Below are 22,946 nucleotides of genomic sequence, written 5' to 3'. Positions count from 1 at the left end.
TTTTAAGAGTTTCCAACCCAAAAAAAATCGTATGCATATTAATTCCATGATTCTTGGATTTAATTACATATACTGTGAATTAAAAATGATGCGATATATACGAAAGACCATTCAAAATCCAGACCAACATAATTACTCTTGTAAATTATATTCACAAGAAAAATATATATCGCAATGCCATACATTTATACGCACATCGAAAACACATGCAATAAAACAATATATATGCATTTTCTTAGAAGAAACGCATGAAGCAACAGATATGTATAATCAAAATTTTTTTCTAATAACTCATATCAATTGTTGGTTAAATTTATATAACCAAAACATAAACGCGGAAGCATAAGGATCTTAATCTCGAATCTGTTAAAAGAAAACTTTAAACATAAAAAATTTAAACATAAAAACGATTACATACATGATTTCATTATGATCTTTGGATCTGAACAACTAGAGTTGAATTTTTTAGTTGATCTCAAAAGCTCTCTCTAAAATCCTTCAGCAAACCTTAAGCAAATTTACATGTGTATTTTCGTGTGTCTTGATTGCTCCTCATCACATATATATAGATGGAGATATACCTAATGTGATAAATGAAAGGAATCTTGAGGATTTTGAATCAAACCGGGAACTCAGTCCACAAGGTAAGTGAATATTCTATAAATCGGTCCATCAACAATTTATATTCTTACCATAATAATTGGATTTAAAAATATATCGTACATATTTATGAAGTGGTCCCATAATTATCCAACAGTGGTTATTTTGAGCCATGTTAATTTTGTATTTAGGTGATAATATATCCCAATTCACATGTGGCATAAACTTTAGAAAAATCTTGATTTATTAGACATAACACAATCAAATGTTTCACAATTTGTTTAACGTTGCAGAATTTTACCATCATAAATGCTGTTTGGTTGCTAAACATCATATCGATGCAATATACATACCCATCCATTCCATGTATTCCACTACTCATTTACTTTAATTTGTTCACTTGGCTTATATCAATAAAATTTGTGACTTGAATTAGTATAATGTAGCATGGTTCACCAGATATATAGAAGCTCTCGAATCGTTTCTTAATGATTTAACGCATAACTAAATAAGCATCTATGTTATTATTAAGATACAGAGTAAATATTTATAAAGGTCCTCCAGTACTTATATATATTTACGAATCTTAACTTAAATCAATTTCAATAATTATTTAATTATAGAAAGGAATAAAAAAGATTGGAAAAACCTATATGATAATGTTCTAAAAAATTGGAAATAAAAATGGCTTAAGAAAGCTATTTATTGTGGCCCAATAGAGGCCCAAACGCCTTATTCGCTATTACCCTTATCTTCTTCGTCAAAATTCAGAACATCTTTTCGCCAATCGAAATCAAAGTAAAAATCGAACCCTAATTCTATATTTCTATTCCCCAAACAGATCTCTCCAATCTCTCTTCACGATCGATCTAAGATCTATATGCCCCTTTCTTCAACATCTTCAATTTCATCATCCTTTTCTTCCTCTAACCTCTCTCCTTGTCTGCGTACGTTTTCGGCAATCGGTTCTTTGTCGCAGTTCGTACCCTAAATTCAAAGATCTATTCATATCTATTTGATTCAGGTAAATTTCTTTCACGTATTGATTTATTTATACGTATAGAACCATATACGCAGATCAGGATACACGTTAAATCGATTTTGCTGTTCTGATTTTGATCTGTTGTTTATCGTTGTTTTTATAAGTATTAGCTATTGGTCATACGTGTTATGACGAACGTCGTCTTTTTTATCTAAGCTTGGATATGGATTTGTTCTTTATCCATGTAAGCCTGGGAATCGGAGATCGGTCTTGTATTATTACCAGATCTTCTCATACGAACACTAGTGGAATGATAATTAGCATATTAAACATTCATAATTTCGATACATAGGTTTTTTAATGAAATTTCTGTATGCTGATAGTTCAAATGTCAGATCAAGGATCGTAGTTACTCTCATATTGTTAGACTTAGATTTCACGACATGATTGAGAACATAATGTGGTGGTTGACCAGTCCTTCTCCATTTTGACAGGATTTTTCTATCACTGAAGACTAAAAGCAAGGTTGCAAAGCCTATTTTGTAATGGCATCTTTGGATATGTCACTTGATGATATGATTAAAAGCAGGCGCAATACTGAGAGAGGTAGAGGGCGAGGTAGGGCCCGGCGTGGGCGTGGACAAGGAAGACCCACAGCCACAGGGCCACCTCGCAAAGGCCCCCTCAGGGTGAACTCTGCTCGGCCATCAGCTCACACCATTGCCAAGGCAAGCTCCACAATTATGGATATCTTATCCTTATGCATTTGATTCAGACTCTGATTTCAAACACAAACTTGAGGACTAATCATTACATCTCTTTTTCAAATTACAAAGTGTAAGGGGTATATGTCATGACACAGTGTATAATGTTGATGGAGAAGTTCATTTTGGCATCACCATTCACCACCAAAGAATTATCACCTAATGATGTTCATGGATTCTGATAATGAGTTGTTCTCTGGATCTTACACGACTTACTTGATGATTCCAGAAGTTGTATCCTATCTTATGATGTAAAGGGGCTTCACTGATCAATGATCATTACTAATTAATCATGGTCACTTTAATTTTGTGGATGTCTGGAAAGGGAGTTCATGATGCATCCTACTGCTATATTTGGAATCTCTCATACTCTTAGTGAGATTTTTATGGCGTTGAAGATGCATCCAACTATCCTATGTTCATGGTGTTTCTGCAAAGGACATTTTCACATGTTATAAGGAGTGGGTTTAGTCTTCAACTTCCTTACCTGTATCTTGATTTATGTCAAGTGTTAAAGATAGGTCAACTTTTTTTAATAATGAAATCTCAAGATCCAGTCTTTATTTAAAAAAAATGATCCGGATTAGTTCTAGATACATCATGAATCATGATAATTGATTATAGGTCATGAAGAATGGTGAAACTTTTTTTGTATTATAATATGCTGACACGTGGCATGCCCGCATCAGTCTTTTCGCAGACCCAAGCCTTTGCCATGGAGGCGTGATTTGTTGGAAGACAGCCTCAAAGCAGCGGGTCTACCAGGATTGGATAATGCTGCAAAATTATATGTCTCCAATTTAGACATTGGAGTCACCAATGAAGATATAAGGGTAACACAGCTTCCAACTATTAACAATTTCTTTTCTTTTCTTATTTTTTCGTTAAGTTTAACAATTGGTTTGGTTCCCACCACAGGAACTGTTTTCTGAGATTGGAGAGCTGAATAGATATGCGATTCATTATGACAAAAGTGGTCGTCCAAATGTAAGTATAACTAAAGAGTATCAAGTTCTTTAATTAAAAAAAGTATATAGTTTGTTTATTAAAAAAAAATGTTTTTGTTAATTTTGTTTTAGGGAACAGCTGAAGTGATATTTGCAAGAAGAAATGATGCATTTCAAGCGTTTAAACGTTACAACAATGTACAGTTGGATGGGAAGCCAATGAAGATTGAGATTGTAGGGTCAAAGTCGGATGCTCCTCTTTCGCCACGTGTCAATCTGGTTGGAGGAGTAAATGGACAGAGGACAGTTGTCATGATGTAAGTTATCTTTCTCATACATGATTATATGAAATTACTTTTTTGTCCTTTGCTTTTTTTATTTATTTATAGAAGTTCTGTTTTGTAAAATCGGGTGCGTTTGCATTGCAGGCCTGGAGTAGCTCGTGGAAGAGGAGGGAGTGCATTTAATCGTACATCTGGGTAGGGTTTATTGTTTATTATACCAGATCAATATTTAGGGTTATAATGCTATAATTGGGTAGATTTTTTAGTATGATTCCTTAATTGGAAAAAAATAAATTCTAGAAGTAAGTTGCTATTTGTAGCGTTAAGCCATATTTCTAATCATAAAATTATTTGTGTAGTAATTAATCTTTTTTTTTTTTTGTAATTATGTGATGTAGTCAGAGAAACCGTGGTGGCATAAAGAATAGCCGTGGTGGTGGTGTTGTAAACAAGCGTGGCGGCGGTGGTGGGCGTGGTGGCGGTGGTGGTGGTCGTGGGCGGGGAAGAGGGAGGAAGGTGGCGGGGGGTGACAAGTCAGTTGATGAACTTGATAAGGAATTGGAGAAGTATCATGCCATGCAGACCTAATAAGGCTATGGAAACACCAAGTACTTAAAAATACAAGTAGATTTAATATTTGATTAGTTGTGTACAAAAAGCGTATTTGGTTTTGCAACAGTGTGTTTTTAATCTTTTCGATTCAACTTCTGACCAAATTGCCCCTGGTGTTGCTTTGATGAAATTCAACTGTTATGATGTGGAGACATCAAAGTTTATAGTTTTCTTGATCAATTTGATAGGTATGTTTGCTTTTGGAAAGAATCTTTTTATTACAAGTACTTGAAAAACAACCATAATTGTAATTCTGTCGCTGATATGTGAAGATAAGGACCCAAAGAAAAGGAATTGATCACGAAATGGGGTGTGCAGAAAAATTCTAAAGACTTGTGTAAATAAGCAGTTGTGGAAAAATGAGAAACAAACAATAATACAGTTGTATTTCACTTTTTATATAATTATCTTCATATTTATATTCTTTTCCGGTTTTCCCTAATTCACACCTGCAATTTTAAGTGTAGTACACACCTTTGTGGAAAATTTTGACATGTTAAAAGACATGCCTTGTGGAAAAATTTGACATTGTCTAAATTTCCCTTTCGAGCATGTGAAAAAGAAAACAGTAGAACATGGTAGCTCAAGTATAAGTTAAGACAAGCAAACCATTCCTTTTGTTATTGAAAGTAAAATAATGTCTTCTTCAAACTTGTTACTTTTCTCTATAAGTCTACTTATCATCACATTCTCCGTGATACCAAATTTCACTTCTGGATCTTTGGAGGAAGCTAATGCTCTTCTTAAATGGAAAGCAAGCCTTGAAATCCCAAAAAACTCATTGCTCTCTTCATGGATTTCCATCCCTTTGAATTCTAGTGCGTCTGTTCCATGCACTTCTTGGTTTGGAGTAGTTTGCAATGCTGGTGGGAGCATTCAGAAGTTGAACCTCACATCATCTGGATTAATGGGTACGCTTCATCGATTTTCATTCTCTTTGCTACACAATCTTACGTATTTTAATCTCAATCTAAACAACTTCTTTGGCCCCATTCCACCAGAAATCCAACTTTTGTCCAAACTTGTATATCTTGATTTTTCAAAGAATAAGTTTTCTGGAGTAATACCACCCGAAATAGGAAACATGCACCAACTAACCATCTTGTACTTACACTCAAACAACATCTCTGGTCCCATTCCCATTGAACTTGGGAATTTGAAGTCTCTCACCGAGTGTAAGGTGTACAACAATCAACTTAGTGGTTCTATTCCTTCATCATTGGGTAATTTGACATCTTTGAATATCCTTTATTTGTATGGAAATCAGCTATCTGGTCATATTCCCATTGAACTTGGTAATTTGAAGTCTCTCAATAAACTTGATGTGGGTGAAAATCAACTTAGTGGTTCCATTCCTTCATCATTGGGTAATTTGACATCTTTGAATGTACTTTATTTGTTCCTAAATCAACTCACTGGTCCCATTCCTATTGAACTTGAGAATTTGAAGTCTCTTGTCGAGCTTGATGTGGGCGACAATCAACTTAGTGGTTCTATTCCTTCATCACTAGTAAACCTCAGCAACCTACAGTCGCTAATCCTCAGTGTTAATAAGTTATCTGGTCCCATTCTTAGTGGAATTGGGAAGTTGAAGTCTCTCACTCATCTTTCGGTGAGAGGAAATCATCTTAGTGGTTTTATTCCTTCATCATTTAGTGATTTGAGATCTTTAAATCTCCTTTATATGCATCACAATGAGCTTGTTGGTCCCATTCCTAATGAACTTGGGAAATTGAAGTCTCTCACTGATTTTCAGGTGAACAACAATCAAATTAGTGGTTCTATTCCGCTAGAGTTTGGAAATTTAACTCAACTACGAAGACTTAATCTGTGTTTGAATCATTTGGTTGGTGAGATCCCAAAGGAGTTTGGGAAGATAAAAAGTATGCTGGAATTGTACTTGGCTGGCAACCAACTTTCAGGTGTTATACCTCTAGAGCTTGGATTTTGTGAACTCCTTGAAGTACTCGATCTATCTAAAAATATATTGAATGGGTCGATTTCAAGAAGTATCGGTCAATGGTCACAAATCCACTACTTGAATCTTAGTAATAACAAGATCAGTGAGAAAATTCCATCCGAGATTGGTAAATTAGTTCATCTTACAGAACTTGATTTATCTCATAATGTTCTCACGAAAGAGATACCATCTGAAGTACAAAGTTTGCAGAGTTTGCAAAAATTGGATCTTTCTCACAATAGACTATCTGGTTCCATTGCTGATGCTTTTACAGGTTTGCCTAACGGTATTGATATCAACCTTTCTTACAATGAGCTTTCAGGTCCAGTCCCCCATTGTGCAAACTTTGTGAATGCGTCCGTAGAAAGCAATCCAGATTTGTGTGGGAATATTACTGGATTGAAACTTTGTCCAAGTCAAATTATGAAAAAGAAAAATGATCCTTTTCATCATAAACTTATCCTTGTGATTACGCTCCCCCTTATCGGGGCTGTTTTACTTGGTGTATGCACATATGGCCTTATTGCTTATCAACAACAAAAGAAAAAGTCTCCTCAAAAACCATCGGACGAAGAAACTGGTGATTATTTCTCTATCACAGGTTTTGATGGAAAAGTGGTGTATGTTGATATCTTGAGGGCAACAAATGATTTCGATGAAGCATACTGCATTGGGATTGGAGGATATGGGATTGTGTACAAAGCCGAGCTACAACCTAACAAAATGGTAGCTGTCAAAAAACTTCACTCATCATTTGAGAATGTTGATCATAATGGATTCCTTAATGAGGTACGAGCATTAACGAACATAAGGCATCGGAACATAGTGAAACTCTATGGATATTGCTCCCATGTTCGCCACTCATTTTTGATTTATGAATACCTTGAAAAGGGAAGCCTTGGATCATTCTTAAGAAGTGATGTCTTAGCAAAAGAATTGGATTGGTTAAAAAGAGTAAATATTGTAAAGGGTATAGCTAATGGTTTGGTTTATATGCATCACGACTGCTCACCTCCTATAATTCATAGAGACATTTCCATTGCCAACATCCTTCTTGATTCTGATTATGAGGCACGTATTTCTGATTTTGGGACCTCCAAGCTTTTAAAGCTAGACTCATCGAACTGGACCGTAATTGCAGGCACATATGGTTATATCGCGCCAGGTAACACAATTGTGTGATTGTACTTCTACATCTTCTTAAGTTTCATGATATATATATATATATATATATATATATATATATATATATATATATAAGTATATGCACATATATGTATCTATGTCAGAATCTTGTGGGTTGATATAGTGTTTTTTTGTTTTTATCTCATGTTCCTTTGGATGTAGAGCTTGCTTTTATGATGGTGGCAAATGAGAAATGCGATGTGTATAGCTTTGGAGTTGTTGCAGTAGAAGTGATAATGGGAAGGCACCCTGGAGAACTATTAACAACTTTACCAACATTGTCTGCTGATCATCTGGTGCCAACAAATGTGGGAGATAGTCGGATACCTCCTCCCTCATTCGAAGTAGAGAAACAAGTTAAGTTGGTTCTGAGTCTCTCGAGAGCATGTTTGAACTCCAATCCACATGAAAGACCAACAATGCAACATGTTTCAAATCTGTTAATGAAGGATCTACTTTGAATTGACATCTCTTGCCTGATCAATATAATGTACTTTCAGTGTTCTTTACTTTTCTTAAGTTCCCTATATGCACCCTGCCAATATGTATTCATTTGAATGGCATTTTGTTAAGAAACAAGTCTAAAAGCGTATCAAAAGATTCTGTCCCATTTCTGTGTTGGTTGATGATATATATAATACAATTTGAGATCCTTTATTTTAGGACCTTATATACATGCCTTATCTCCAAATATATTTAAAATATAATACACACACACACACACACACACACACACATATATATATATATATATATATATATATATATATATATATATATATATATATATATCCTAGTCTAATATATCCCCGCAGTCGAACGGGAGGTGAGCAGATGTTGAGACTGGAACGGAAGTCATCAAATAAAACCCGAGGTAGTCCTTTAGTAAAAACATCAGCGATTTGATAACGAGACGGTATATGATACACCCGAACCTGGCTGCGTTGAACCTTCTCCCGAACAAAATGTATGTCTAATTCTATGTGTTTCGTTCGCTGATGTTGGACTGGATTGGCTGTCAAATAAATTGCGCTAATGTTATCACAATAAACAATAGAGGTGCAGGAATGTGGGTGATTAAGCTCCAAAAGCAAATTTCGAATCCAACACAATTCTGCCACAACATTTTCCACACCATGGTACTCTGCCTCGGTACTAGATTGGGATAGAGTGGTTTGTCGCTTAGACGACCAAGATCGTAGATTATTTCCGAGAAAAATGCAAGATCCCAAAGTGGAGCGTCGAGTGTCCGGGCAGCCGGCCCAATCTGCATCAGTGTAGGCTATTAGGGAAGTAACAGGAGACTTATGAATGGTGAGACCGAATGAGATAGTCCCTTGAACATACCGTAGAATCCGCTTGAGTGCATGTAGATGTGACGCTCGAGGTGCATGCATATACAGGCAGATTTGTTGCACGACATATGTGAGATCGGGTCTTGTGAACGTTAAATATTGAAGTGCCCCAGCCAAGCTTCAGTAAGAAGTTGGGTCATCAATAAGTGGACCATCATTAGCACTTAGTTTTCCCGATGTATCAACCGGTGTGGCTACGGGCTTACAATTTGACATTCCTGCCCGTTCTAAGATTTCAGAGACATATTTTTGTTGAGATAAATGCAAACCAGAGGCTGTTTTGGAGACAGCGATCCCAAGAAAAAAACTTAGAGAACCGAGATCTTTCATAGCGAATTCATGAGAGAGTTGAGCCATCAATCGGTTACCAAGAGAATCGGTCGATGTAGTAAGGATGATGTCATCGACGTATAAAAGTATGTAAGCTTTTTCCTGACCGTGATGATAAATAAATAGACAGTGATCTGATGCACTGTTTTTGAAACCCAAAGTTAGAACATAATCAGTGAACCTTTGGTACCAAGCCCTCGGTGCTTGTTTTAACCCGTAGAGGGACCGTTTAAGACGACATACGTGATCAGGAAAACGAGAGTCTCGGAACTAGGGGTGTAAGTGAGCCGAGCTACTCGTGAGCTACTCGGGATCGACTCGTTAAAAGCTCGACTCGAGATCGAATTAAACGAGCCTGAGCCGAGCTCAAGCCTAAATATGAGGCTCGTTTATTAAATGAGCTCGAGCCGAGCTTCAATTAATGGGCTCGCGAGCCTAAACGAGCTTAAACGAGCCTCTCTCTCTCTCTATATATATATATATATACACACACACACACATACATACATACATACATACATACATACATACACACACACACACACACACACATATATATATATATATATACACACACACACACACACACATAGAGGCTCGTTTAGGCTCGCGAGCCCACTAAATTATTCATGAGCCGAGCTCGAGCTTCATTTTAAGGCTCGAATCGAGCTCGAGCTTCCTCAAATTAAACGAGCCGAGCTCGAGCTTTGTCAGGCTCGGGCTCGGCTCGGCTCGTTTACACCCCTACTCGGAACCCAATCGGTTGATGCATAAACAATGTTTCAGATAAATGACCGTGAAGGAAAGCATTCTTGACGTCGAGTTGGTGAATCGGCCAAGAATGAGAGACAACAATGCTAAGGACTGTTCGAATAGTAGACGGTTTTACCACTGGGCTAAAAGTTTCACCACAATCAATTCCCACCTGTTGAGACCTGCCATCACAAACAAGACGGGCCTTATAGCGTTCAAGGGACCCGTCAGCATTAGTTTTATGTTTATATATCCACATACATCGAATTACATTCATATGAGGTCGACGAGGAACAAGTTCCCATGTCTTATTTTCAACAAGAGCATTAAATTCATCTATCATGGCAGACTTCCAAACGGGAGTTGAAAGGGCGTCAGATGGATTTTTAGGAAGAGGATAAAGGGTGGTAGTATGTAGGTTCATTGGAGCTTTAGGTTTAGAGGTACCGGTCCGACTTCGGGTTTGCATTGGGTGACGAGTAGGAGGTGGTACTGTTGATGTGGGGACAGTTTGTGAGGGTTGTTGAGATTGTGAAAGGGGCTGATCAACAGGTTGGGAAGGGACTGTTGGTTGTTTGGAGCGACGTGAATAGATGAGAATCGTAGGGGGTCTGTCCTGAGTTGTAGTTGTGGTATGAGATGGAGTTGGGTTATGGATAGGAGATGAAGAGGGGGGTGATTGTGGTAGGAGGAAGTTGAGAGCACCATATAGATGGGTGAGGGTCGGTGTGGAGGAATTGATAGGAAGAGGGTGATGGTTGTGGTTTTGAGAAAGGAAAGACAGTTTCATCAAAGACTACATGATGGAAAATTATTATTTTGTTGGATGAGAGGTCTAAACATTTATACCCCCGATGGTTAGAAGGATACCCTAGAAAAACACATGGGGAAGAACGGTTGACGAGTTTGTGAATGGTGGGGGAGGGGTGAAGGGGAAAAAATAGGCAACCAAAGGTACGTAGATGATTGTAAGTAGGATGATGTTTGTAGAGAAGATAGGTTGGAGTGGTGAAGTTCTTTGTTTTGGCAGGTAGAATGTTCAAAATGTAAGTAGCCATTTCTAAGGCATGATGCCAAAAACAAGGTGGTACTGAGGAATGGGTAAGGAGAGTGCGTATGATATTGTTGATAGAGCAGATTTTGCGTTCCGCCTTACCATTTTGGGGGGAAGTATAGGGACAGGAGAAGCGGAAAGTCACACCATTGTGACTGCAAAATTTATGGAAGGCGTTGTTATTATACTCGGTACCATTGTCACATTGTAAGCATTTAACTGTAGGTTCAAATTGAGTTTTAACAAGGGCATGGAAGGATAGAAAAGTAGAGAAGACCTGTGATTTTTGAGAGATTGGAAATGTCCAAAGATAGTTTGTATAGTCATCCAAAAATAAAATGTAATAACGGTGACCACCCGAACTTAGAATCGGTGAAGTCCATAAATCACTATGAACAATATCAAACGCAGAACATGTAAATGAACTAGATTCAATAAATGGAAGTTTAACTTGCTTGCCAAAAACACAAGACTGACATAAAGAAGACGAAGGTTTTAATTTTCCACAACTAATGCTATTGTTTTGTTTAAGACAACGAATTAAATTTATATCCGGGTGTCTGAGACGACGATGCCAGACATCTTGAGACGATGCAGCAAAAGTAGAAGGAGGTATGACTTGAGATGGCAGCGGAGAAGTGAGGGGGTAGAGCGGTCCGGTGCTGTTACATTGAATTATAGGTATCCGGGTCTGAAAATCGCTTACAAGAAAACCGAAACGATCAAACTCAATAGATATGTTGTTGTCAGTTGTTAAACGCCTGACAGAAAGTAAATTGGTAATTAGGTTAGGAGCATAAAGAATGTGATTAGTTGAAGAGGGGGGAAAGGAGTTGGTAAGGTGGAATGACCAGTACCATGGATTGGGATTTGGAAGCCATTACCAACAATAATATGTTTTAAATGAGACTTGTTGAAAGAAGACGGGAGATTACCTTGTGTGTTCGTAATGTGGGATGTGGCGCTAGAATCAAGGTACCAATTGTTGTCCGGTGGATTAAGCGACATAGTGTGCAATGCTTGATCACTCTCGGTTGGAGCATAAGCGACATAGAGTTTGGTATAACGTTCAGCAAGTTTTTCCAAGGACACCACCATAAGAACATTAAGTAGCTACAAAAATAAGTAAGTCCAGTTCAGATTCTAAAGTGTAATGTTAGCTAATATATCAATACCATTTCCTGTGAACGTCTATTCTTCTCTCATTCTGTATTGGGTGTGTACAACTTTTTAGGGCAGAATTAACAAATGTTTGGAGACCATTTATTTTCTGTAAATATTCTTTGTTTTCAAGTATTCTATGAAATCACAACAACGCACTATGAACGAATCATAAAGCTGACTTGCCATTAAATTCAAGAAAAAAAAAAAAAAAACCATTCACGCATTTCATCAAACAGTTAATATTCATCAGACTCATATTTTTGCAACTAGCATGTACGAATGATCCTAAACAATTAATATTCATTAAACTCACATTTCGATGGATTCAAATGATTTGGCAGCGGTTTCTGACGGATTCAATAAGAATTTGCATATTCGATAAAGGATTCAGATGATTTGGTTGCGGTTTAGAATCTGGAATTGGTTTTGTTAAGAGTGTCGAAACCCTCATCTTCAAGAATGTTGTGTACTTCTCCAAACAGGGGTCTGAAAGTAGAATTGTTGGGAGCCTTGTGCTCTATAGTTATATGCTCTCGTTGGAAAACTCCAGAGTTTTTAATCATCGATCAAGATGCAGTGTTTAATGAGATTCAATTGCTATCCTTCAACAGGGTAAACAACAGAGGCAGTAGATTCAACTTTTGACCATTTTGCCCCTGGTGATGCTTTGGCGAAATTCAACAGTTTTTTTTTTTTTTTTTTTTGGTGCTGCCTTTGCTTTCATCTCAAAGCTTCATGTGCACAATTCTTTCTTACAATTTGGAGACATCAAAGTTTGTAGTTTTCATGGTGTTGCCTCTGTTTCAAGACATAATTTATCCTTTCTTTTGGCAGCCGAATTGGGAGCATTGATCAGTTTGATAGATATGTTTGCTTTTGGAATGCAAGTTTTGACCAGACTTACTTGGAAAACAAAATTAAATATGCCTAACAATTTAATCGAAATTATATTCCACTTCTTATTCCAACAAAAGATGTGGCGTGAATAGTGTCATTAATACTTGAAGATAAAGATGTGCAGATGAATTTTAAAAGTTTTGTGTAAACTAATCAGTTGTGGGAATATGAGAAACAAACAATAATACAGTTGTATTTCACTTTTTATTTAGTTATCTTCATTTTTAAGTCTATTCAAGTATGAGACGTTTTAGACTCTTAAGGAGATAAAAGGAATTAACAGATGAAATAAATGCAGGGAACAATAAGAGCAATCAGTTTTTATTTAATTATCTTCATATTTATACTCTCTAATTTACGGTTTTCCCTCATTTACACCATCAATGAACACACCATGTGCATTTCTTTTTTTAGAGTGTTTTGAAGGACCATTATGTTATGTCCTATCTCCATTGACCCATTCACACAGTTTTCACATGGATCATCTATATAATAGTCTTAGTTACAGAACTAATTAGGAAGTAAAACACAGTCGAAGTGAAATTTCTGTTAGCATTTCTCAAAAAACAAAAATAAATACGTCTAAATAATCAAGTTAAGTTATATTAATTATCACATTGTTAAATCCAACAATAACATATAATACCACATGTTGTCATTTCGTAATCCTAGCGCCTTGCTAAATTTCGGGTTACAAGGAATTTTATTGTTCTAAAAAAACGATCAATGTCATGTGAGATAGATACAATTCAAAGTGTAGTACACACCTTTGTGGAAAATTTTGACACGTCAAAAGACACACCTTGTGGAAAAATATGACATTGTCCAAATTTCCTTTTCGAGCACGTGAAAAAGAAAACAATAGAACAAGGTAGCTCAAGTATAAATTAAGACATGCAAACCATTCCTTTTTTATTGAAAGAAACATGACAAAACAAATAATGTCTTCTTCAAACTTGTTATTTTTCTCTATAACTCTACTTATCATCACACTCTCCCCGATACCAAATTTCACTTCTGCTTCTTTGGAGGAAGCCGATGCTCTTCTTAAATGGAAAGCAAGCCTTGAAATCCCAAAAAAATCCTTGCTCTCTTCAAGGATTCCCATCCTTTTGAATTCCAGTGCATCGGTTCCATGCACTTATTGGTTTGGAGTAGTTTGCAATGCTGATGGGAGCATTCAGAGGCTAAACCTCACATCATCTGGATTAAAGGGTACGCTTCATCAATTTCCATTCTCTTTGCTACACAATCTTACGCATTTTGATCTCAGTCTAAACAACTTCTTTGGCCCCATCCCACAAGAAATCCAACTTTTGTCCAAACTTGTATATCTTGATTTTACAAAGAATAAGTTTTCTGGAGTAATCCCACCTGAAATTGGAACCCTGCACCAACTATCCATCTTGTACCTAATCTCAACAATATATCTGGCTCAATTCCTTCATCATTGGGTGATTTGACACCTTTGATTGTCCTTTGTTTGCATCAAAATCAACTCTCTGGTCCCATTCCTATTGAACTTGGAAATCTGAAGTCTCTCACTCATCTTACGGTGTACAAAAATCTACTTAGTGGTTCTATTCCATCATCATTGGGTAATTTAACATCTTTGAATCTCCTTTATTTGTACCAGTTGAACTTGGGAATCTGAAGTCTCTCACTGATCTTCAATTGAGCGTCAATCAACTTAATGGTTCTATTCCTTCATCATTGGGTCATTTGACATCTTTGAATTTCCTTTATTTGTTTCAAAATCAACTCTTTGGTCCCATTCATGTAGAACTTGGGAATTTGAAGTCTCTCACCCATCTTGCTGTGAGTGAGAATCAACTTAATGGCTCTATTCCTTCATCATTGGGTGATTTGACATCTTTGAATGTCCTTTATTTGCACTAGAATCATCTCTCAGGTCCCATTCCTATTGAACTTGGGAATTTGAAGTCTCTCATCCATCTAGCTGTGCGTGATAATCAACTTAATGGTTCTATTCCTTCATCACTAGCAAATTGGAGCAACATACAATGGTTGTCCCTAGTTAGAATAAATTATCTGGTCCCATTCCTAGTGAAATTGGGATATTGAAGTCTCTCACACATCTTTTGGTGGGTAGAAATCAGCTTAGTGGTTTTATTCCTTCATCATTTGGTAATTTGACATCTTTAAATCAACTTTATATGCATGAAAATGAGCTTGCTGGCCCCATTCCTAGTGAACTTGGGAAATTGAAGTATCTCACGGACTTTCATGTGAACAACAATCAAATTACTGGTTCTCTTCCTCCAGAATTTGGAAATTTAACTCAACTACGAAGACTTAATCTGTTTTCAAATCATTTGGTTGGTGAGATCCCAAAGGAGTTTGGGAAGATGATACTTATGTTGGAATTGTACTTATCTGGCAACCAACTTTCAGGTGGTATACCTCTAGAGCTTGGATTTTGTGAAGTCCTTGAAGTACTCGATCTATCCAAAAATAGATTGAATGGGACAATTCCAAGAAGTATAGATCAATGGGCACACCTCCACTGCTTGAATCTTAGTAATAACAAGCTCATTGAGAAAATTCCATCCGAGATTGGCAAATTAGTTCATCTTACGGAACTTGATTTATCTCATAATTTTCTCATGAAAGAGATACCATCTGAAGTTCAAAGTTTGCAGAGTTTGCAAAAATTGGATCTTTCTCACAATAGACTATCTGGTTCCATTCATGACACTTTTACAAGTTTGCCTAACGGTATTGATATCAACCTTTGTTTCAATAAGCTGTCCGGTCTAGTCCCCCCTTACGCCAACTTTGTGAATGCGTCCATTGAAAGCAATCCAAATTTGTGTGGGAATAATACTGGACTGAAACTTTGTCCAAGTCAGATTATGAAGAAGAAAAATGATCCCTTTCATCACAAGCTCATCCTTGTAATTACACTCCCCCTTGTTTGGACTGTTTTAGTTGGTGTATTCATGTATGGCCTCATTGCTTATCAACAACAACAGAAAAAGTCTCCACAAAAACCACCGGACAAACAAAGTGGTGATTATTTCTCTGTCACAAGTTTTGATGGAAAACTGGTGTATGCTGAATTCTTGAAAGCAACAACTGATTTCGATGAAGCATACTCCATTGGGACGGGAGGATATGGGACTGTGTACAAAGCTGAGCTACAACCTAACAATGTGGTAGCTGTCTAAAGATAAATGTAATTCCTTGCCTTTACATTAAACAATGAACCGTATAAATACAAAAGGATTTCTCAAAGAAAGGAAAGGATATACACCATCAATTACATAAATACATATACAAAATATCTCTCGCTAAGAGTCCCCCTCAGTCTTAGCGGGAGGAAGACGGACGCTGAGACTGTGTCTAAAATCGAGAAATAGCTGTCGCGGAAGACCTTTAGTAAAGATGTCAGCATATTGATAAGTAGATGGAATATGAAGAACTCGAATCTGACCAATAGCGACCTTTTCACGAACAAAGTGTATATCCATTTCAATGTGCTTGGTACGTTGGTGTTGCACAGGATTACTGGATAAATAGACAGCAGAGACATTGTCACAATAGACGATCGTGGCACGTTTCAGAGGGGTGTGTAGTTCGAGAAGAAGGTTGCGAAGCCAACAGGCTTCAGCAACGACATTAGCAACACCACAGTATTCGGCTTCAGCACTTGACCTTGAAAGAGTGGCTTGACGTTTAGCAGACCATGAGATGAGATTGTCACCGAGAAAAACGCAATATCCGGATGTGGAGCGGCGGGTATCCGGGCAACCGCCCCAATCAGCATCAGTATAGGACACTAACTGAGTGGAAGGTGAGGAAAATAACGTGAGACCATGATCTGGGGTGCCTTTGATGTACCATATAATCCGTTTTAAGGCATTAAAGTGGCCGATTTTCGGAGCGTGCATAAAGAGGCAGATCTGTTGCATGGCGTATGCAATGTCCGAACATGTGAATGTAAGATATTGGAGAGCTCCCGCAAGACTCCGATATAGAGATGGATCAGCCACAGGATCACCAGCATGAAGACTTAGTTTGGAATTAGTGTCAACGGGAGTGGTGACTGGTTTGCATGTTTCCATGTTGGCACGTTTGAGGATTTCGTCAATGTATTTGCGTTGAGATAAGAACATGGTGTTCTTGGTGCGCGTGACATCAATTCCAAGGAAGTAAGAAAGCGGGCCAAGATCAGTCATGTCGAATTCCCGTTTTAGAGCACCGAGGAGCCAAGTCTTGAGTGTTGTAGATGAGGTAGCTAACACTATGTCATCGACATACAATAGTAGATAAGCGGTATCATGTTGTTTTTGGTAGATAAATAAGGAATTGTCACTCTTGCTGCACACAAATCCAATAGTTAGTAAATAAGATGCGAATCGTTGATACCATGCACGCGGTGCCTGTTTCAACCCATACAAGGATTTCTTTAATTTGCAAACATGGTCCGGATAACGGGTGTTAAAAAAACCAGGTGGCTGGTGCATGTATACGGTTTCCTTCAATTGACCATGTAAGAAAGCGTTTTTCACATCCAATTGATGTACATCCCAATCTCGTGCCATGGCAAGACTAAGAACAGTACGAATAGTGGCAGGTTTTACAACCGGGCTGAAGGTTTCATCGCAATCAATACCAACTTCTTGTGTTTTTCCATTCACTACAAGTTGTGCCTTGTAGCGCTCCAAAGTGCCATCTGCCTTAAACTTGTGCCGAAATAACCAGTGAAAGCGAATAACATTGTGATCGGATGGTCTAGGCACAAGATCCCATGTTCCCTGTTTCAATAAAGCATTATATTCAGTAGTCATAGCATCGAGCCAGTTTTGATCTTGCAAAGCGACCCTTGGGTTGGATGGGATTAGGGATATTTGTTGAGTGTGGAGTGTGTATTTGGGGTTTGGTTTGACAATTCCACTTTTAGATCGTGTATACATGTGAGAGGATGGTGGAGGGTTAGGGATAATCGGCGGTGATGGTGGTGAGGGAGGTGGGGAAGGTGGAGGTGAGAGTTGTGGAGAAGTTTGAGGTAAGGGTGGGGGTGAAGGTGGTGGGTAGGGTTGTGTTGTATTCGTTGGGATAAGTTGAGGGTGAATTAAGTATGGTGATGGGTCGTTTGCATCTAGAAACTTATAGGATTCAGCTCGATATTTTGCAATATTAGAATAAGGGAAAATGTGTTCATGAAAAGTGACATGGCGAGAGATTAGTGGTTTGGAGTTATCGAGTGGTAGGCATAGATAACCACGATGATTGTCGGGATACCCAAGGAATATAAACGGGAGGGATCGTGTGGCTAGTTTGTGGGGGATGGTGGATGTGGTGTTAGGGTAACATAGACACCCAAATGTTCGTAAATGTTTATATGTGGGGGTACGAAGGTAAAGAATTTGAGTTGGTGTTTTGTTACCAATGACACGTGATGGGAGGATGTTGGTCAGATATGTGGCTGTATGGATCGCATAGTTCCAAAAAGAGGGTGGTAGGGATGCATGAATTAAAGATGTTTGGACCATGTTATTTAGGGTGCAAATTATACGTTCTGCTTTGCCATTATGGGAGGAGGTGTATGGGCATGTGAATCGAAGGTGAACACCATTGGTGTTACAAAACCGTGTGAAGGCTGCATTGTGAAATTCACATCCATTGTCGCACTGAAAGGATTTAATGTTGGTGGAAAACTGAGTTTGGACATATTTATAGAATTGCGCGAGGAGCAGAAAAGTTTCAGATTTGGCTTTAATGGGAAACGTCCAAATATAGTGTGAAAAAACATCAAGTAACACAAGGTAGTAGTTATGGTTGAGTTTACTTTTAACAGGTGATGTCCATATATCAGCATGAATGATATCAAAGGGTAAATAGGTAACATAAACAGAATCATTAAAGGGTAATTGACAATGTTTTCCAAACGAGCAAGCATTACATGAAAACAAAGTATTTTTAGAGCTAGAAAAAGAAAGACATGAATTTAAATATTGTAAAGTAAAGACAGCAGGATGACCAAGACGGTTGTGCCACATATTTGGAGACTCCGTATAAAAAGCGACAGGTGGGTGCTCGTTGGTAAGTGAGGGTGTGAGAGGATAGAGATCGCCAGGGCTGTCACACCGGGTGATATGTTTCTTCGTGATTAGATCCTTCACAGTAAAACCGAATGGGTCAAATTCAACAGATGTATTATTTTCACGAGTAAATTGTTTCACAACAACAAGGTTTTTGATGATGTTAGGGACAAGGCAAACATTGTTTAGGCGATAAGGGTGATTGAGGTATGAGGTGATTGCATTCCCATAGCCAAAAACTGGAACTCGATGGCCATTACCAACCAAAATATAATTATCTTTATTAAAACGAGAGAGATTAGAGAGCTTACCAGCATCGCTAGTGAGGTGGGAGGTTGATCCTGTATCCATATACCATGAGCTATCAGGTGGTTGCATGTGCATGGTTTGGAATGCTTGTGCAAGTTCGGTTGGTGCCATCTGGCTGGAGTGGGTCGATTGTGATTCTGAGGCAAAGTTGGCTTGTGGATCCGTGTGAACTTGATGTTGCTGCTGTGCGAGTGAGAATCGAATGTTTGGACGAGGCCCCATAATTCCAACATGAGGAGCTGTGGGGTATGGGTAAGGTGGGGCGGACCAGGGGTATGGGGGAAACCAACCGGGCCATTGCCATGGGGTCTGTTGCGATGAGAATCTGCCGTTACCACGTCCGCGTCCTCTGCCGCCTCGTTGTCCGCCGCGAGACCAACGTCCTCCGCCACGCTGATTACCCCGGTGTTGACCACAACCATTGTAGCCTGAGGTGTGGTTATTAGTGCTGTTGTTGGAGTGTTCAGAAGTACCGAAGTCAGCCCGTTGAGTGACAAGAGCTTGGGGAATGGTGGGGTTAGGTTTGTTACGGCGGGCTTCTTCAAGGAGAAGGGAGGATTACGCTTTTGTAAAGCTGGGAAGGGGGTTGGTTTGTTGTATAATGGTAGCGACAGTATCGTAGTCCCCCTTTGTGAGACCGGAGATGAGTTGGAGGACCATCTTCGTTTCTGACACCGGGTTTCCAACGTTTTCTAGTTGATCGACTAGGTTCTTGAGGCATGCACAATATTCAGTGATGTTAGAGAAGGCAGAGAGATGGGTGTTGTTAAATTGTTCCTCGAGGTAAACTGTGCGAGTGGTTTTATTATCAAGAAATATCTCCTGAAGATGCTTCCAAAGGTCGAGGGCCGATGCACCAGGTTTCATGATGGTGTGAGCGAGATCAGGTGTTATGGTGGTGTAGATCCATGATTTTACAAGGGCATCAAGACGATCCCATGTGTCCTTATCAACATCGGTGGGTTTGGGGGCTTTGTCATCGATATGATCCTTCACGTTGTAAGCACAAACGTGAATGTTGAAGAATTCCACCCATGAAGGGTAGTGATCGTCAGACCGGTTGAGAATGAGAGGTATGGCATTCCTGATGTTGCTCACTGTGAATGTCGGGTGGAATGTGGATTTGGTGGTTGCTGCGTCGCCTGGCATGTCGAGGAGAAAAGAAGGAGATGTGGGGAAAAGAACAGAGGTCGACTGCTATGAAGGGTGCGATGGCTTAGGGTTAGGCCAAAAGAGGCTCTGATACCATAAAGATAAATGTAATTCCTTGCCTTTACATTAAACAATGAACCGTATAAATACAAAAGGATTTCTCAAAGAAAGGAAAGGATATACACCATCAATTACATAAATACATATACAAAATATCTCTCGCTAAGACTGTCAAGAAACTTCACTCATCATCTGAGAATGTTGATCACAATGGATTCCTTAACGAGGTACGAGCATTAACAAACATAAGGCATTGAAACATAGTGAAACTCTATGGATATTGCTCCCATGTTTGCTACTTATTTTTGATTTATGAATACCTTGAAAGAGGAAGCCTTGGATCCATCTTAAGAAGCGATGTCTTAGCAAAAGAATTGGATTGGTTGAAAAGGGTAAATATTGTAAAGGGTATAGCTGATGGTTTGGCTTATATGCATCATGACTGCTCACTCCCTATAATTCATAGAGACGTATCCATAGCCAACATTCTTCTTGACTCTGATTACGAAGCACATATTTCTGATTTTGGCACATCCAAGCTATTAAAGCTCGATTCATCCAACTGGACCGCAATTGCAGGCACATATGGTTATATTGCGCCAGGTAACACAATCTTGTGATTGTACATCTACATCTTCTTAAGTTTCATGATATATATAAATAATTATAGGCACATATATGTATCTATGTCAGAGTCTTGTGGGTTGATATATCTTTTTTTGTTTTTATCTCATGTTCCTTTGGATGTAGAGCTTGCTTATACGATGGTGGGAAATGAGAAATGTGATGTGTATAGCTTTGGAGTTGTTGTACTAGAAGTTATAATGGGAAAGCATCCAGGAGATCTCGTAACATCTTTACCAACATTATCTGATGCCAGAAAATGTGGAAGATAGTCGGATACCTCCTCCCTCATCCCAAGTTGAGAAACAAGTTAGGTTGGTTCTGAGTCTCGCAAGAGTATGTTTGAACTCCAATCCACTTGAAAGACCAACAATGCAACAAGTTTCAAATCGATTAATGAAGGATCTGCTTTGAATTGGCATCTGTTGCCTGATCAATATAGTGTACTTTCAGTGTTCTTTACTTTTCTTAAGTTCCCTATATGCACCCTGCCAATATGTATTCATTTGAATGGCTTTTTGTTAAGAAACTTCACATATGTTTGTGGTAGTAAAGAAATAAGTCAATGAAGATTACTACACTTCTAAAAACACAACACTGATAACCAAGGACAACGCCATATATACATCCCCCAAACAAGAAATTTTGTAAAATTTTGTTGGTATGCTTTTTATATTGATTTCAATTTTTATTTATCTAGTAAGTTGCATGTTTTAAAATGAATAATTATTATAACGATGTCATACTTTAAAAAAAATATTTGTCAGTATTACTATACGATTTTATCCTCGCACAACATGTGGGTAAACACGTGGTTAATTAATATGATATATGGGCCATAATTTGGGTCGTACATCATGTTAATTATACAACCTGTACCCCACCTAAGTCATTCAAATATACAAAATATATTTCTATTCTAGATTTTATGATCAGCAACCAAAACTAATTGTGAGATATGTCATTGGAGAATTTTATCAAACACATGGCTTTATAGATGAGATGTGTCTTTACAAAGATGGAAAATTTTAAATATAAAGAAAAAAAAATCATATATCAATGCTTTTGAGCTATTGAATTCCAAATTTGACAGCCTAAAACATTTACACAAGATAACTAATTAACTAAATAGTTCAACTAAAACATACATGATTTTAGTTATTGGTATGCATCTGGTCTCATACAGCTGACGTGGCATTATAGGCATCTGGAAAGTGAATTCATGATGCATCCTACTGCTATATTTGGAATCTCTCTTACTCAGTGTGAGATTTTCATGGTGTTCGATATGCATCCTACTGTCATAAATTCATGGCCTTTCTCCAAAGGAGTTTCCTTCAACTTCATTACCTTTATCTTGATTTATGTCAAGGGTTAAAGATAGGTCATCTTTTTATAATAATACAGCTGACGTGGCACTTTGCGACTACTATAGAAGTGCAGCACTACCAACAAACCATACAGCTGATGTGGCGTTACATTCAAAAATAAAAAAATCTTTTAAGCATTTCATCAAACAATTAACAGTCACTAAATGGAGTGTTGGAAGAAGATAACATAGAAAAATGAGGAAAGACACCGATACATACCTTTTGAGAATAAGCACCAATCTGTTTCAAGTTGATAAATTACCTGCGATTTGGATGGATTCAAATGATTTGGCAGCGGTTTCAATATGAATTTGCATGCTCGATGAGATTCAATTGCTATCCTTCAACTGGGTAAATATCAGACGCAGTAGATTCAAACTTGCAACGGATAACATTTTCTGCACTTGGTGTCTTGGTGTTGTTGAGGTTTTCACAGCCATTGCAGATTGAATCGGCAACTGTTTGATTTCCATGGT

General features: G+C 38.0%; 1 protein-coding gene, 1 long non-coding RNA gene and 1 pseudogene across 2 annotated transcripts; 2 read left to right on the top strand and 1 right to left on the bottom strand.

The window, feature by feature from the left end:
• Nucleotides 1-1,364: 1,364 nt before the first annotated feature.
• On the top strand, nt 1,365-4,399 carry LOC145036679 (THO complex subunit 4D-like). Its single transcript, XM_078985146.1, has 7 exons — nt 1,365-1,624; nt 2,077-2,310; nt 3,036-3,179; nt 3,265-3,333; nt 3,426-3,610; nt 3,722-3,772; nt 3,976-4,399. Exons 2-7 carry the CDS (start codon nt 2,128-2,130, stop codon nt 4,163-4,165), a joined length of 822 nt encoding a protein of 273 aa, XP_078841272.1. The 5' UTR covers nt 1,365-1,624; nt 2,077-2,127; the 3' UTR covers nt 4,166-4,399.
• Nucleotides 4,400-8,131: 3,732 nt separating this feature from the next.
• LOC145036678 (uncharacterized) lies at nt 8,132-12,920 on the bottom strand. Its single transcript, XR_013678507.1, has 4 exons — nt 12,304-12,920; nt 11,762-11,939; nt 8,682-11,587; nt 8,132-8,601 (listed from the first exon to the last, which is right to left on the bottom strand). It is a non-coding gene; the product is annotated as an uncharacterized LOC145036678 (long non-coding RNA).
• Nucleotides 12,921-13,813: 893 nt separating this feature from the next.
• Nucleotides 13,814-21,514, top strand: LOC145035596 (uncharacterized; annotated as a pseudogene).
• The last annotated feature ends 1,432 nt before the right edge of the window (nt 21,515-22,946 follow it).

The sequence above is a fragment of the Lactuca saligna genome, chromosome 3, assembly GCF_052625555.1.
Source record: "Lactuca saligna cultivar CGN05327 chromosome 3, ASM5262555v1, whole genome shotgun sequence".
NCBI lineage: Eukaryota > Viridiplantae > Streptophyta > Magnoliopsida > Asterales > Asteraceae > Lactuca > Lactuca saligna.
This window is presented reverse-complemented; position numbering and strand designations above follow the sequence as displayed.